This window comes from Lissotriton helveticus, chromosome 2_1 (genome assembly GCF_964261635.1).
Source record: "Lissotriton helveticus chromosome 2_1, aLisHel1.1, whole genome shotgun sequence".
NCBI classification, from domain to species: Eukaryota; Metazoa; Chordata; class Amphibia; order Caudata; family Salamandridae; genus Lissotriton; species Lissotriton helveticus.
Genome location: NC_136059.1, coordinates 693,090,670 through 693,108,267, shown reverse-complemented (window position 1 = coordinate 693,108,267; position 17,598 = coordinate 693,090,670). Strand labels below are relative to the sequence as shown.

The 17,598-nt window shown below is 41.9% G+C and overlaps 1 protein-coding gene across 1 annotated transcript in view; it reads right to left on the bottom strand.

Annotated features, from left to right (window-relative positions):
- FAM81B (family with sequence similarity 81 member B) overlaps window positions 1-17,598 on the bottom strand; it is a 563,148-nt gene that overhangs the window by 238,744 nt on the left and 306,806 nt on the right. Inside the window, exon 6 of the mRNA XM_078675398.1 lies at window positions 4,310-4,416. Coding sequence (XP_078531524.1) covers window positions 4,310-4,416 — 107 coding nt within the window. The remainder of the gene's footprint in view (window positions 1-4,309; window positions 4,417-17,598) is intronic.

Sequence of the window (17,598 nt, the reverse complement as noted above, 5' to 3'; positions counted from 1 at the left end):
CCGCAGATGTGGAGTTTGTTAAAAAAAAATTTTTGCTCATGAAAACATTAGCTAGAGAGGAGGTGGAACTGGCAAAAGCCAGCATACGTAAATTTGTAATGCTTAAAACCACATCCTTAATGGAGCAATATTTATCATGGCCCATCACAAACCATGAACGGTTTCTCTTAACAAGGTTTCGAGTGGGCTATTATCATCTTCTATTAGCCATACCCAGGGGTTCACATAGAGGTCAGATGTTTCCTCCTTGTGGCTGCTACAATATGTCTCCGCAAGATCTGGTGCATTTTTTATTTATATTATTCCCCGGAGATTTTTTCTGAAACCGGTGCTAAAAAAACTAAACTTCAAACAGGTCCGCCCCGCCCTATGTTACCTGCAAATGCTAAATCCTGAAAGCACTTTATATACGGTTGGATTTCTTAAATCAGCATTAAAATCCAGAAACATAAGAGAACTTTGATAACCCTTTTTTTTTAATTGAGGTATTAAATCTGTATTTTATTGATACATTTTATATATCTCTGTAAATGAAAGGGACTGTATAGAAATTGATGCAAAGATTATGCTACCTACTCTGCTCAAGTTTTTAATAATATGGCGGAAGTTAGTGACCTCACGAAGTATTGCAATAACACAATGTTGAGTATTATGGAGGACATAGCCCTGCTAAAATTCAAAAGACAAAGATAAAAACCCTTGGTTCAAAGGTGACCTCAATGAAGAAAGACGGTCACTCAGATTCACAGAGCGGAAATGGCGACAACACCCTTCCTCACCCCATCTAATACAACTAAGACATACAAGGCATACAAGGCATACAATAAAGGCATCCTAAACTCAAAAAAAGACTTCTTCAGGAAAGAACTGGACAAAGCAAAAAAGAGACAGAGGAAACTATTCTATCTGCTAAAAGATCAATCTAATAAAACAGCCAAATCTGCACCAGCTAATGCAATTTCGAATTTAGGCACTGAAAATGTCTCCTCCTTCTTCACAGCCAAATCGATGGAGGTGGAGCTTAAAAAAGCAGCTTAAGGCCTTGCATCACTAAGAGCCCCCCCAGATGAGGTTCAACTGCAACCAGCTCTGAAAGTGCCTAAAAATAATGCGGAATGGTCAGAATTCAAGTCTCTCAGGGACTTATATTGCAAAGATCATCTCAACCATTAAACCAAACAATCACTACAACGATCCTTTACCTGCAAAGTGTTGGCCTTCAATAAACCAACTGCTCATCCCCTCATGGACAAAGATCATCAACGCTTCACTGGCACAAGGCTCAATACCAGACTGCCTAAAAATTGGGCAAGTCACCCCAATCTAAAAAAAAACAACAAAGAACCCCTCTGACCCTAACAATTTCAGACCAGTGATAAATATTCCCATGCTAGCCAAAGTCCCCGAAAAATGCGTACAACAACAATTGAGCCAACATATCTCTGAATTCAATCTGTTGAACGATTTTCAATCAGGATTTAGACCTAACCATAGTACTAAGACACAGCGATTCTGCACATTGTGGATGACGCAATACTTGCCCTTGACCACAATGAAACCTGTCTCCTAATCCTGCTTGACCTCTCTTCCCCATTCAACACGGTTAACCATGTCAAAATACTAGATCGCATGAAAAATAGGATTGAATTTGAGGGTACAGTCCTCAAATGCTTTAGATCGTCCTTAGAGAATAGAACGCAAAAATTCAGTCAACCAAACGTTATCAGCTTCTTCCAGAAATGCAATCGGAGTTCCTCAGGGATCAACACTATCCCTGGCACTATTCAATCTGTACGTAGAGCCACTCACAGAAACCTTACAACGAGCAAACATCTCTTTTCACATGTACGCAGATGACACACAGCTGTACATCAAGATTACATTGAACGAAGTGATAGATATCATGAACCAAGCACTAAAGAGTACCATCCATTGGCTAACCAGCAATCACCTGAAGTTTAACCCCCATAAAACGGAATTCATGCTGATTTCCCCACAGAAAAGTGTTACGAACATCCTAGAGTGGACCAATCTGATCACAGCACTAAACTGTACACCCTCAACGATATGCCTATGTATGCCGATTTGATGCCGATTTGTTTTTTCTTGTATTTGCAACATGTAAATTGAAAAATAACGTTTTTAAAAAATAAAAACTGTACACCCAGGATTGTTGATTCTACCAAATCCCTGGGGATCATACTAGACAAAAACCTGAATATGCTATCTCATATCAACACAATGGCAAAAAATGCCCGGTTCCACTTAAGCTACCTCAAAAAACACTGAAAGCCTTCTTAAATAAGACAGACCTTAAAACAGCAGTCCAGGCTCTAGTAATATCAAGGATCGGGTACGGTGGCACAACCCTAACTGGTCTCCCCAAGATTTCAACTGCCCCGCTGAAAGCCTGTCTCAGTGCAGCCACAAGACTTATAAAAGGCTCCAGGAAATTCAACCACATCACCCCTCATCTGAAAGCGCTTAACTGGCTGCCTTACGAAGCGAGAATACAACAAAAAATGGCATGCATTACCCACAAAGCGATACACTACAAAACACCAGTGTACCTAGCTCAGAAAATCACACTATCAGGAGGATGCCGTGTCTCTCTGACCCACCGGCCCAATTCCATAAGAAAATAACTTTTGACCAAGCATTCTCTGGTGCAGTGCCCAGAATTTGGAACGCTCTCTCCCCTAACATTAGAAGAATTTCGTCAATCTCTGCTTTAAAAAATGAAGCCAAGTCTGTTTACATGAGTAAATATCTCCCATAATTGCAGCAGACTCGCCACTATGATTGTTCCACCATGATTATACGCATGCTACCTCTAATTGAACATTAACATCTTTGGGGTATTGTATATCTGTTTATTAAGCTTTAATGTTTTTCGCAAAATCATTGTACAACTACTAATAACTGTTTATTGATATGGAAATGTGAAGCTCTCTGATATCCCACTCAGGGTCATGTTTGCGCTATAGAAAACCCAAATAAATAAATAAATAAGCTGCATTTGCCAGTGACAGGGCTGGTAGCATTAGAAGGCTGTAAGGGGGTAGCACATGTCTTTATTCAACCCTTTGAAACTTACGGAGAGCTCATTACAACCCCCCCCCCCCCCCCACCTGCCAGCCATTCTCCTCATGAAAGAAACACCATTTTGTCCCCTTTCTGGAAGGAAAACACATCTTTCCACAGGAGAGCCATTATCAGTCATGTGACACTAGTAGAAAGGCACATTTGGTTTAGGCAGAAAAATGCCAACTTCAGCATTAAAGAAGATTTTAAATAGCAACTCAAATGAGTAGAAGAAGTATATATCTGCTCTCAAACTAAAGGTATCATTTATTAATTGTAATAAGGTAATTCAGTATTAGTCTATGAGAGAGGTAGTCTTGCGACAATGAAAACTTAGGCACACATGTCTTACCTTTTCCATACCATGCACCATTCCCTATGAGCCTTCAGGGCCAACATTAGGGGTGACTTATAAGCATTAAAAAAGAAGGTTTAGACCTCGCAGAAGGTTTATATTGCCAAGTCAAAAAGGGAGATTACAAACGGTACCATAGGCTGCAGTGGCAGGCCAGAGACATGTTTCACAGTGCTACTTTAGAGGGTGGCACAATGAGTCCAGTAGCCCACTTATAGCATTACAATATACACCCTGTGTACATGTATACTAGGGACTTACAAGAAAATTAAAGCAGCCAATTAGGTATAAGCAGATTACACTATGCTTATGGGAGAGAGCACAAGCACTTTACTGCTGTTTAGCAGGGGTAAACTGCACAGAGTCCGAATGCCAACAAAAATGGGACCAGTAAAAACGAGATAGCGAAGGCAAAACGCCCGGGGGAATACCATGCACAAGGTGTGAGGTCTAACAATCAGCCATCCATCCACATGCAGATGTGTATGTATAGCGGCATGCTTAGAAAGTTATTTGACTTGTACATTATTTCTATATCATTTATGCACATATTCCTTTGTGAGGTAGCTGATGTCACATCTCGATTATCAGGATTCCTGAGGAACTACTTTCTTTCGATGCCATGCACGTGTTGCAGCATTTGATTTCTACTTTGTTTTGATATTTGGAACAGCTTTACTGCATCCGAGCAGATGTAATGAAAACCTTCAGCCTTTCTTCTCATGGATGCATCTTAATTATACAGTTGATGCCTCATTTCTCAATGCGGAGAGAAGAGAGAATGTACTTTCCTGGCCTGTGCCAGGCTGTCATTGTGTTCAGGCACTCATCTATGCCCATTAATGTAATTAAAATCTTTCATTCACTTACTTGTAGTCGAGAAGCTGAAGTTCATGGATCTGCTCGCCCTGGGCTGTCTTTGCTCTGGAGCTCTGCTCGCTAATGGAAGTTTCCATCTTGCTTAAGAGCTGCATTACCTGATTTGATTAAAAAAGGAACAGCTTGATGAGCCAAAGAAAGTCTTGGTGACCTTTTTCGCTTCGTTTCCCTATAGACGTTGCAGCAAGATAGATTTAATGTTCTACACTGTCTTATTATTCTTTCTCATCAGTTATATACAGCAACTCTTTAAAGAAGGTATAATGTTGTTTCCCAAAGTTTTAATTACTTTGAAGAAACTGTTCTTTCCTCGTAGCTCATGACATCCAAACAGTTTAACAGGAACAAATATAGCCAACTTTTGAACCTGATGCAGCTTACACACCGAGCTGAAAACCATGGGCCTGATTTACAAAAGTAGGTTACACTTTTGAGTAAGTTTACACCGCTTAGTAAGTTTACTACTTTCAGTCTTCACAAACTATGAGTTTAAACTTACTAGAAAAGTGAAAATTACCTGTCGCCACCCCCAGACTAATTGATTGGTTAACTCTTGTGTGGGTGGGTGACGATCCTCCCTAAACCCGTCCTTGGCTATAAGTATACCCCTTTTAGTCATCCCTAATCCAATCCCATTTAGTAGAAAGCCAGCCCCTTTTCCCACCCACACCGATGTGTCCCTCCTATATTTACTTCTAAAATCTATATTTACATGTGTGAGGAAACACTGCAATCAGAGTGGAGAACACCGCACATAAAAGTATTGGCAAAACGTACAATTTGTAGTATGTGTTGTAGTATGTCTTGTAGTGCTACAAAATGCAGCTTAAGACATAGGCCTTTTGAGTTGTTGAATGATTTATCCATCAAATTACTGAAGGTAGCAACTTTGAACAGGCACAACATCAGAAAGTGAAATAAGTAGGCAAATATTTTGTTTCATTTTTATAAAACTAAGACAAAGACATGATTCCCCAAAAATATATATATGCATATTTACTAATACACCTAAGTGTAACTCTTCTCATTTTGCTATTCACCATTTCTGAGTCCAGATTTACTCCCAGGTGTATACTCCTCCTCCCAAATCAGGGAGTCAAGCCTCTTACAAAAGGTTTACAAGTTTAGAACTATAACTAGTACTTTGAGTAGGTGGATGGAGATCTCCAACACTGTGGCGGAGAGCTTATTATGGGGAAGTATTTATTATTATTTTGAAAATGTATGCAAAATATTTTAATATATAATATAAATGTAAATTAATTTACAATGTTTATTATTAACCTGGACCTACTAAAATAAAATGTTAGAGCATACTAGCTAATCAAATTAAATGTGTATTAAATAATTAAATAATTAAAATGTATTAAATTTGTAAATATATTTTAACAAAAACAATTACTAACATTTATATTTTTACTTTATAGGCAGAACCGTTTATTAAACGTTATGTGTTAAATTGGTTTAAAATATTTTAAATTTTTATTTTCACTGTATCTGTGAGTGGCCACACATGGTGATTGATTTACTCTAAAGATGGGCTGAAGTACATTGGAGTCTCTTTTAACACCTTTTGCTTCTTTAGAAGTGTAGACTGTGAATAGTAATGGTATTACTCTTTTGTTATGTTTTTTTTTTAAGTCCTCATTTCACCATAGGCAGTGCAAATAAACTTTCACAACCCCATTCGGTCCGGGGCGCCCGGGGGCTGATGTTCTCGCCTTTGCCTGAAGCCAACCCGGCCAGCCACTTTTGTTCCGAGGCATGGTGTAATCATAGGACTATGCAGGGCCTTAGACCAGCCTCATTTCTCTTCCCCATTCCAACAAAGGATCCCAAACTGTGCTATTTACATTTTGTGCCATACCGGATTCTAAACGTGCAATACTCAATACCGCCCGGAGCCAACTTTCATATAACGGAGGGCTAGCGTCCTTCCATAACTTGCAGACCTCTCTACGAGCAATTAAAATGAGACTAAGAAATAAGGCTACTTGTGCCCCCTTAACAAACTAAGAAGATCCATATCCAAACCAAACAAAACTCTAGCTAGATTCAAACTCAATTTAGCTCTAAAAAATACCCTCCAGAGCCTTCTCCACAGTAGTCCAGAAGGGACCCAAGATAGGACAGTCATAGAAAACATAAATGTCATCCGCTTCGACTAGTCCACATCTAGGACACAAAGGGGGTGGGCTCACAAACTTTGCAATCTTTTTTGGCGTATAATATAGCCTATTAATGGTAAAAAAAAAAGATTTTTCTTCAAAGAGGCTGATCTAACATACTTATACAAGATACAGAGAGATGTTTCGTAAAGGACAGCTGATGCATCTTCCAACCTAGAGGAGTTCCAGATTTGATACATTGGGGGGGGGGCGTATTTCCTCCTCCTCTAGCATTTTCCTATACCAGAATCCCACTTTCTTCTTCCTGGGACTGGGGGATTGGAGAGCAAACTCAATATCCCAGTTCCCGCTGATGTTCTCCCTCTCAGCGGCAAACCAGGAACAGAGTTGAATGTATTTAAATCTGGAGAGAGAGTCCCCAATCTTCGATCTCAAAACCTCCCATGGGAGAACCCCCTCTGATGTTACTAAGTCGGACCATATTGTTAACCCTGCTCTCCTGATAGGAAGAGACAGACTATCTCCAAGACATACCGGCAAACCTGGAGAGTCCCAGATCGGGGTAAAGTCTGAATAATACTTTATGCCCCATCTCCCCTTCACTCGAGTCCATACTGTAAGTGCATGTTTTAATACCTTTAGGCGTACCTTTTTGTAGAACTTTGGCGCACTAAACTTATACTAAAAACCAGGCCTGCCCCCATCGTGATCCACCATTATGTTCAATAGCCGCCCCCAATTGGAATCATCGGGCTGGTGAGGAGGCTTTGGATGTTCTTCAGCTGAAAGGAGAAAGCGTACCAAAGAACATCTGGAAGTGCTAACCCTCCCTTTGACAATTTCCTCTTTAACTTTTTCCAGGATAGCCTAGAGTTTTTCTTTGTCCAGATGAAGCTGCCTATTTTCCCCTGAATTTTCCCCAGAATTTTATAAGGAAAGGTCAGGGGTATCATGTTAAACAAGTATGTTAACTTAGGCAAAATTACCATTTTCACCAAGTTAACACGGCCATAAATTGTCAACTGGAGGTTCTGCCATCTCGCAAGAAGGTGATCAATATCCTTTGCCACCCTCTTTATGTTGGTCTGCGCTATACTGTTAAGGTCCGGTGTTACTATTATACCCAGATACCTAAACTGAGTGCTTCGAACTCCCTCCCAATTGTCAACACCCCAGCACATTGTTTCGGATTTAGAGTTGTTGATCATATAGCCAGAATATTGGCCAAAATCGGTCATTACCTCTTCCACTCTAGGGAACACTTCAGCCGGATTACTGGTATACAACAGCAAATCGTCGTCGGCTAGGTTACAACTATAATCTCCAACTCTAAAGGGTGTGACCCGGTCATCCATCCTCAGCGCCTGTGCCAAAGGCTCAATATAGAGATCGAACAGGAGGGGCGAAATGGGGCACCCCTGCCTGGTTCCCCTCTTTATGTTAAAGCACGGTTTCAAAAGACCGTTTAATAATATTGCAGCTGAGGCACCCTCATAACATCCCCTCAACGTTTGAATAAAGGTTGCGCCAAAGCCCATAGTGCTTAATACATCCCACAGATAGCCCCAATTGACACGGCCGAAAGCCTTCGCAGCGTCATATGCTGCTACTGCCAAGGGTTCCAACCGTGCCGCCGCTAGGTCTATACTACCAATCAGTTGGAGAGTCAAGTCATGAATATATCTTCCAGGCACAAAGCCTTTCTGATCGGAATGAATGAGTTGTGGAGCCAGCTTGGCCAATCTCCCTGCCAAAAAACTTGTAAAGATCTTATAGTCTGCGTTTAGCAGGGAGATGGGCCGGAAAGAATCTGCCCTGAGGGGGTCCTTCCCTGGTTTTAATATAAGCACAATTGTGGACTCCTTCCACGAGGGGAGGACCCTACCCGCCGGACTGTAGATGTAATTAAACAATTCGCAAAGCCTTGGTACCAACACATCCTGGAACACTTTGTACACCTCCCCAGGAAGAGCATCCGGCCCAGCCGCTTTATTGTTCTTTATTTTTTTGATGTAAGATCTAACTTCTTCCTCCGTGAAGGGGCTATTAAGGATATCTCGGCCATCATCTGTTAACCTGGGTAACGCCTTGCTCTCCAACCACCGTAAGGTATTGACAGAGCCTGGCGATGACTCCTCATCATAAAGTTTAGAGAACAGGGAGAGCAGATGTTTTTCCATATCCTCCTGATGGCATGATATAGTTCCCTGATCGTCAATAATTAGGCTATTTATGTTATTCCTCACCCGATCTGCTCTGATCTTACTGGCCAGAATTGCCCCGGCTTTTTCTCCACATTCGTAGTTCTCCATGGCATGTACAGCCCATTGTGCCTTAACTTTTAGGTCTAGCAACCCACGATATTCCAAGCGGAGGTGCTCTAAATCAGTTAAGACCTGTGGTAAGCTATCTATATGGGCACTCTGTCTTTTAGACTCTAAAGAGGAGATTTTGTCTTCCAGATTTTTGAATTTCATTGCCTCCTCCCTGTTGCTTGAGCTGGTCAGGGCATGAATCTGACCACGGACATGGGCTTTATAAGCATCCCAAACAAACTCGGGTGGAGCAGAACCGATATTATCTGAGAGGTAGTTATTGATAGATATATTGACTGCAGTGACTATGTCCTGATTGTGCAGTACAGCCCTTTTTAGGGTCCATCTAGGTTTTGTGATGCATCTTTCCCTCCCAATCAGAAGTGTGAACGTAATAGGAGCGTGGTCAGATAGAATGCTAGGGAGTGTTTTTATATCGGCCAGAGCCTCTAAACTTAACCTATCGACCGGGACATAGTCTAATCTTGACGCATGCCCGTGTTTTTTGCTGAAATAAGTGAAGCCGGGTACCGCCCCCCTCGTGATCTTCCAGGCATCAACGAGGCCTAACTCGTGCATCATATTGACCATGGGTCGACGGGAACGCGGGGCAGCAACATGATGACTATAATTAGATTGTTCCTGTCAAGGATCGAGAAGAACATTGAAATCCCCCCTATAACCGCAGGGGAAGTAACCCCCACCACGTTAGACTGAACTCTGAGTAAACAGGTAGGGTCGTCTATATTTGGCCCATAATAAGAAACAATTGTTTGTTCGTTCCCACTAAAGTCAGCCTGCGCCAAAACCCATCTACACGATTGATCTGTTGACATTGACTTTATAGACCCCCCAATCCCGGCCTTAATCAAAATTGCAACCCCCTTATTTGCCACCGTCTGTCCTGAACAACAGAATGAACCTATCCATCTGAGTTTCCCAAAAATCTCTTTACTCTCAGTGTGACTTAGGTGAGTTTCTTGGAGAAGGATCACTCTGGCCAAGGATTGTTCCAAGAAACTCAGTATCAATCTCCTTCTCCGGGGGCACCGAAGCCCATTCCCGTTCCAAGATATAAATGGTATTTTGTTACAAGCCATTCATGATCTCCATCTCCCACTCCTTAAACTGCCACCCATACGCCCATCTACCGAATGAGAATCTCTTGTGAATTAAGATGAGATGAGGACTCATTTTTTTCTTTTTTCCCCTTGCTGCACCACCCGGGTACCCCATCCCACCCCAAACCCCCCCCGTGTCACCCCATCCTCCCTGGAGAACCCTCCCTTTCTTCTTGAGCATACGCTCTTAGACGGGTAACCCCCCCTCCATGTATGGTCTAGTGTAATGGATATTTATACATCGCTAGATTTCCCTAATATCAGTGATGGCTGCCGCCTCACAGGTAAACATATAATCTAGACTGAATGAGAAAGACCAAAATATTTCAGGATACTAATCCTGCTTTCCTATTTTAAACAGCCACAAAAACCTGACTCTACCACCCAGCAAGTTGCACCCCCTCTCCACCTCCCCCCTTACTACCTGCCCTTATCTTTTCAATGAGATTATCAGCCTCTTCAATCTGGCGTATGTTGTACATGTGGTTATTCCACATTATGCGGAGTGATGCAGGAAATTTCATCTGGGCTCGGGCACCTAACGAATTGAATATTGCAAGTCTCTTCCCCATCTCCCATTGTTTTGTGGCAGTTATGTGGGAGATATCCGAACGGATTGTGAAGGAAAATGGACTAGAAAAGGAAGTTGACTTTATAGAGCCTGCTTTTAGGGCCATGGACAAAATCCTTTCTTTGATAGAGTATGTCAGGAAGTTCACCAAAATCTTCCTGGGGCGCTCCTTCCCAGGATTCCGCCTATATGGGTCCCGGTGTACTCTCTGGATATCTGCTAGTAGATCTAAATTTACATCAGTGGAGTCCTTCAGGATTGTTGTTTTAAGTAGTGCAACTACAAATGCCTTAATGTCACCTCCTTCAACATCCTCGGGACATTCAAAAATTTAAAATTGTTCTTCCTAGAGTGGTTTTCAAGCCTCTCAATGTCGTCTTTCATCTCCCGATTTTGTTGCACCAATTTATCCATAGCGACTGTAGAGGTATTCATAGCTTCCTTAATCATAGGTAGCTCCGCTTCTAGGGCATCCATCCCTAGCGAAACTTCCTCAACTTTCCTGGCCAACGCCTCGCAAGATACCTGAATGGCAATCTGATTGGTCTCTGATATTGTGAATCTCTTCCCCATATCCTCTTTTAATCCCAACAGAATATCCGCCAAGGTCCCCGGGGGAGGTATTGTCGGTAAAATACAGACTGTATGCTTGCCCTCACTGGTTAGCTGGGGACCTTCTTCTTTTTCAGACCCATTTGCATCATCGCTTAAATCCCCCAGGCCCCCTCCTCAGTATCTTGTATTTCCAAGGTGGAGAAACTGTTGGAGAGTTATATCATTGGATGAACCATATCACGGACTGGAGACGAAGAAGACTGAGACAGTTGGTCAGACTGGGAGGGCGTGGAAATACCGCCTGCAGGGGCCATACCCAATGTAATGTCATCAGCACCCACCCCCATGCTGATTGCAGCTCTATTTGAGGCCATCTTTTTTGCTCTGTCTGTAGTAGATAGGGAGAGAACTTTATAGAAGGACTTCAATGAAGGAGTAACTCTTGGTGCAGCCGACACAGCGACCTTTGCCTTTTTCCTACCTCTCCCTTTCCTCGAAGGGGTGTCAGCACCACTTTGATTTACTTTTCCTTTCCGAGTGGTAGCTTTGACTTGAATTATTGGTGGGGAAACAGATGGTTTCAGGAGTGTAGGCGCTATGCTAACCGCGTGATTTTGTAGTGTGTAGCGGCTAACTCCCACCTCAAAGGTGGGGACTGTCAGAGGACAACTCGTTTTGCTTAAACGAGCGCTGGAGTGTGAGCTGGAGTGTGGGCTAGCAGCATTACAGCCACTTTTCTCCATACAGAGGTCCCACTCCCCCTCCTTGCCAGGACCTAATGTAGCGTAAGTTAGGGCCGGTGTTGAAACCACCTCAATGTCCAAGTATTTCCCGCAGTTTGCGCACTCCTTGTTACCCCCTACAGGGCTATCCTCCCTCGAGTGCTTCAGGATATTATGCGCGGCAACCAGGAACACTTTACTGCCCCCCCTCCAGCAACAAAAACTTGCACCTACTGGCGTCTTACCGGGGGTCTTCCCAGGGGTCACCCTTACCACACTGATGTCGAGATATGTCAGCTGTGTCGACCGTCCACCAAGCCCCTGAGGCAGTCTTCTTGGATATCGCCGCCACTCCCTGGCTGCACCAAGCTCCCGGCACCACACCGGCTTTAGCAGCTCGCCGACCATCCGCGTTGAAGTATCGGATGTCAAATACCGAATACCAGGTTAAAATCCGATTAGAGTCGAGCTGGTTTTGGGCCGTGAAAAAAATGAAGAGCCGGCTTCTCAAAAAAAGCAAGAAAAACAACAGAGGCGAGAAAATTCAAGAGGAAAAAAGAACCCTGGAGGCGATATCACCACTGCAGATTCAGCTTCAGCATACCGCTAGCGGAGTTCGCGCGCCATACACGAAAGGGAGGAGCTCCGTCATGGCCGTTAGCTTCTGACCGTCATGCTCCCCTCACTCTTTTGTTATGTTATGTTAATTGTAGCTTATATAGCGCGTAATCACCTAAAGGGTCTCTTAGCGCTTCTGGGTGTGTGTCCCTTATTTCTGCACACTTATTACAAAATTGTATGCCCACGTATGTGACGATCACCATCACCTTGGTGGACATCTCAGCACAGAAAAGATAAGGGAGGGTAGATCTACACCTGTAAGTTTGTAAATATCATTTTATAGCATGTGAGTAGTACTACTCTAATACTACTTTACGTACTACAAAATGCAGTTTGATAATTTGTCCCAATATGTCCACTACACCGCTGTTTTGGCAAACCAAAGTTCAATTTAAATTAGCAGAAAAATGTGTTTGTAAGGATGAACGCCCTGAAGCCAAAACACTCCCCTGTTATGCAACAGTACAGAGTCACACAGACACTTACTGATTAGATATAACTTGACACAGGCAAACAAACCACTCAAACAGGAGTTTGGTTAAAACCCCTTGTAGCTGGACATAAACTTGCTAGCACTTTAGTCTAATTGGTCGTTTATGACAGTGGGACAGCCTTCTTTACATTTTGCACCATTGGAACTGATTAACATTTGCACTGTTAATCAACTAAACTTCAGTAACAGTATATATGATTACTGTTGGACGGCCTTTTGGACAGTCTGAATCTGCCAGATGCACTAGATTAAAGGCCAGTTTGTGGGCCATTTATTTTGGTACTGTGGGCTGTGATGGTATCAAACAAACCATCCTACACACTATCCCTTTCCATCTGGCCCACCTGGCAATGCCAAACTGCCAAAAAGGCTAATCACTGTGGAGAAGTGCAAAGCAAGGCCTTGCTCTTCAGCCAGTCACCCAGATTCTACCAGGCCCTCATCTTCACATAGTTATTATAATGTATTGTTACTCAACACTGCATGCTACCACCGTATTCCTTTTATCATAGATGTTAATTCACCAACATGCCAGGGATAGAGAAAGTGACATCTTCCCGACATGCAGCCTCTAATGAACTCACAGGAAGTGACAATAAGTAATTTACAGCAGATGCTGTTGGGTCAAACAATTGCTTAGTTTGTGGTGCCGGAATAAAGTTTTAAACCAGTATTAAACCAATGAAACCATCATGATTGTTAAGCAGTTTTGAACACCCCCCCCCAAAAAAAAGAAAGCATAAATGAAAATATGGATATGAACAATTAATGTTTTGTTTTATGTATGATTTTTGTGAGGTATCAAGGGCCCCCTGATAAGGATAAAGATCCTGGGTCAGGGAAAACGTACAATGTGAAGGTATCAACCCAGGCTATCTTAACAACAAAACACTAGCTATGTCCAAACAAATTCCTGTTACCAAAAAAGAGCATAAACTATAACACAAACAATGAAATTGATATCAAAAACAATTTGTTTTAATTAAAAAAGGATTACTTTTTACAGTTAAATTTTGTATACATGATGAATTGATACAATAAAAAAGATATTCTTTATATATAAAACATATAGATTAAAAACACTGAAAGGACAATAATGTTTGTCCTATCTACTATTGCTGTGGCTGTAGTCTGTCAGTCAACGCGTTTCGACACGTCGTGGTGTCTTCATCAGGACAATTATATTTGCAGCCAATTTATCTGGTGGGACTTTTTTAATATATAAAGAATATCTTTTTTATTGTATCAATTCATCATGTATACAAAATTTAACTGTAAAAATTAATCCTTTTTTAATTAAAACAAATTGTTTTTGATATCAATTTCATTGTTTGTGTTATAGTTTATGCTCTTTTTTGGTAACAGGAATTTGTTTGGACATAGCTAGTGTTTTGTTGTTAAGATAGCCTGGGTTGATACCTTCACATTGTTTTATGTATGAAACAGAAGAATCAGAAATATATGGATGTCATATATAGAATTGTGTCCACAAAGGTGTAAAAAGGTGACATAAGGTAATCAAGTGAGAAGTGAAACAGTTGTGATAATAGTGTAAAGTAGACAGGTTTTTCATTTATTTATATATATATAAGTATGTATGTCTTGCTCAGTAGTCCTGGTGATAGTTATTTCAGCCTTAGGGTGAGGGGACTGAAGGACATAGCCTAAGGACAAGTCGGCGTTTCGGCCCAGGATTGTGTGCAATTCAAAGGGCATCACGGCGGGTCTTCATCAGGACTGACAGTGAAGAAAATATGGGCAGCCTATAAAGGACAAAACTGTTTAAAATTAGTAAATATACATAGCCCTTATACAACTCTTTGGGTATATGTACTGAATCTTCAGCTTTCAAATACGTAGGATCCCAGCCACGTGTTTCCTTGGTGAGTGCTTTAAGTTTTGGGCACTTTCCACTTTTTCACTGCACCCCAGAATCTTTTATTCATTTTAAATGGTTTTGCCCCTTATAGGCTGTACATGTTTTCTTCACTGTCAGTTCTAATGGAGACATACCGTGATGCCCTTTGAATTTCGCACAATCCTGGGTCCTTGGGAAATGGCCTAAGGACGTCGACGTGTCCTTAGGCCATATCCTTCGGTCCCCTCACCCTAAGGCTGAAATAAATATCACCAGGGCTACTGACGAAGACATACATAATTAATATAGGACAGACCATTGTTTTTGTACATATATTATCTCAGGATATATGTACATCATCTCATGCATTAATGAAAAACCTGTCTACTTTACACTGATATCACGACTGTTTCACTTTTCACTTGATTCACTTATGTCACCTTTTTTCAACTTTGTGGATACAATTGTATATATCACAGCCATATATTTCTGATTCTTTTTTTTCTAACATAAAAACAAAATAGTGAATGTTCTTATTTACATTGTATAAGTATTTTTATTTATGCTTCCTTTTTTGTTTTAGGTGTTTTGCCCATTTTTTGGGGTTTTTCAGAACTGCTTAACAATCTTGATGGTTTATTTGACTGGTTTTAAACTTTATTCTGGCACCACAAACTAAGCAATTGTTTGACACGACAGCATCCGCTGTAGATTACTTATTAATGCCCAGGAGCTGAGGGATACAGGGTTACCCCATTACCACTAGTGGTTTCACAGGAAGTGACATCACATTAATTTCTGACCCTGGTGATATTAGAGAAGGTGTTGCCACATGACCTTCGACATAATGGCATTAGGGAAATATATGACCCCTGTATTCTTCAGTTCTGGCCACTGCCTTTGTGATCTCTCAGGCCAGGGTAAATAAAGGTAGGTTTAGGTGTTACAGTGAGCAACCCAGGGGTGACAGCTGTGACCCCTGACAACCCCTAAAAGACATTCATGCCATTTATCCTCAAAGAATCTGCCATATCTATGACCCATCAGGCGGTAGCCTGACCCCCAATGTTACATTGTTCAACCAGGTGCCCCATCTGGTATAGCCCCTTCCTGGGTGCACCTATCCTTTATTGGCTACCACAGCATACTCTGGGTACACTGGGAGGGTTTTTCAGCTCCACATAACAATAATGGACCTGTAGAGATGACAGGGTGGCCACAAGCACCACGGATACTCATGGCTAAGTGAGGTGGAGAGCACAATATATCATTGATGCCCTGTAGTTACATTTCAGAATGATGTTGTCTTGGCACCATATTGGATTTGGTATCATATGGCCAGAGTGGGCCTTGTCAATATTGCAAAAAGAACCCCGTAAACCTCAAGCATTCATATATTTATACACACAAATGATTTGGCTCAGAGAGAAGGTATTTACTTTACATTGATGTTTTTATTGACAATCAAAATAGAAACTTCAAATGATACATTTTACTAATATCCTAAGCATCTGTATTGCACATTACAAAAGACAAAATTAATACATTTAGGACAGAATTCTTCTTATCATGCGCCGCATGATTCATACTACATATACATCCTAGTCATTCTAATAAAATCATTTAATTTCTGAGGATATATTTTCAATTTGATCTTGAATCTTTCCAAGTACACTATTAATCACAATTTATTCTTTATACTTAGTGACACAATTTATCATTATGTGCTTCCTTAACATTATACTTTATCCAATCTTGAATCGATATATGAAATAGCTGTGGATTGTGTTTTTTCTCAATGCATGTTTCGGCGTGAAGATGCCTTCTTAAGAAAAGCTACTCCAAGACCTTTTTATCGTATGAATACCCTGAAATTGCAATTAACCTTCTACTGAGCCATCTGTTATCTTACATTAAAATAATACATTCACTCCTCAGTGTCAAGTCGAAAAAATTACCTTTATGCATGCCTCTGTCATGTGTGGGTAAATATTAATGCTATATCACAGCCCGTCACCAGTGAGACCACAAAACACCCTACCATTTTTTGTGGGTGAAATTCCATCATCTCATGCATTTTACATAATCCCCCAAGTTTGTAACAAATAATGCACCTCGGCATCAACAGGGTGAGTAACGACCAGGGACTGGGAGGGCGGGGGGAGATGGGCACAACGGCACACATGCACAAGGAAGTGTAGCAAACTGCACACCCACAATGACCCTGGATCATGTCCTTTATCCCCGTGGCACACTGCAGCACACACACATAACAACAACAGCGCATCCACATTGACGACAATGTGGTTCAATGTGCAACCCGACACTGCAGAACAGAGGACACAACTGGGTCCGCACATGTGCAGAAACAGGCCAACTACATCTGACAGAGCAGGAAACTGTCAGAAGGAAATGTAAGCGTACAACCTCACATCCGTCACGTAGTCCAAATGGACACTGTCCCGCATCTAAATCCAGCACTTCCCAAACAGTCACAATGTACATTGTCATAAAGTCTGCATGTAAACAAGAACAATGCACCAACCTACATGTCAACACAATGTCAACATGCATCTCCCCTTCACATTGCAGAGGGACACACAACGCCTCCAGCAGAGTAGAGCAGACTACCCATCAGTGATCCCAGAGAGGACCACCACACCTTCGACACCGATGCCCAACAACAGCCCATGGACATCCCACACAACCCACCACCAGGCCCAGGGCAGCCAAGCGACATAGAGGAGAACACAGCCCCTGCAACAGACCACACAGCAGGAAGCACCCACAAGCACGGCTGGCTCCCAACCCTTCAGCGACCCACACATGTCATCCCAATGCCAGTTGTCAGAATGCCAAAAGGAGGTGGCCGAACAGGTGTGGGTGGAGTCCGAA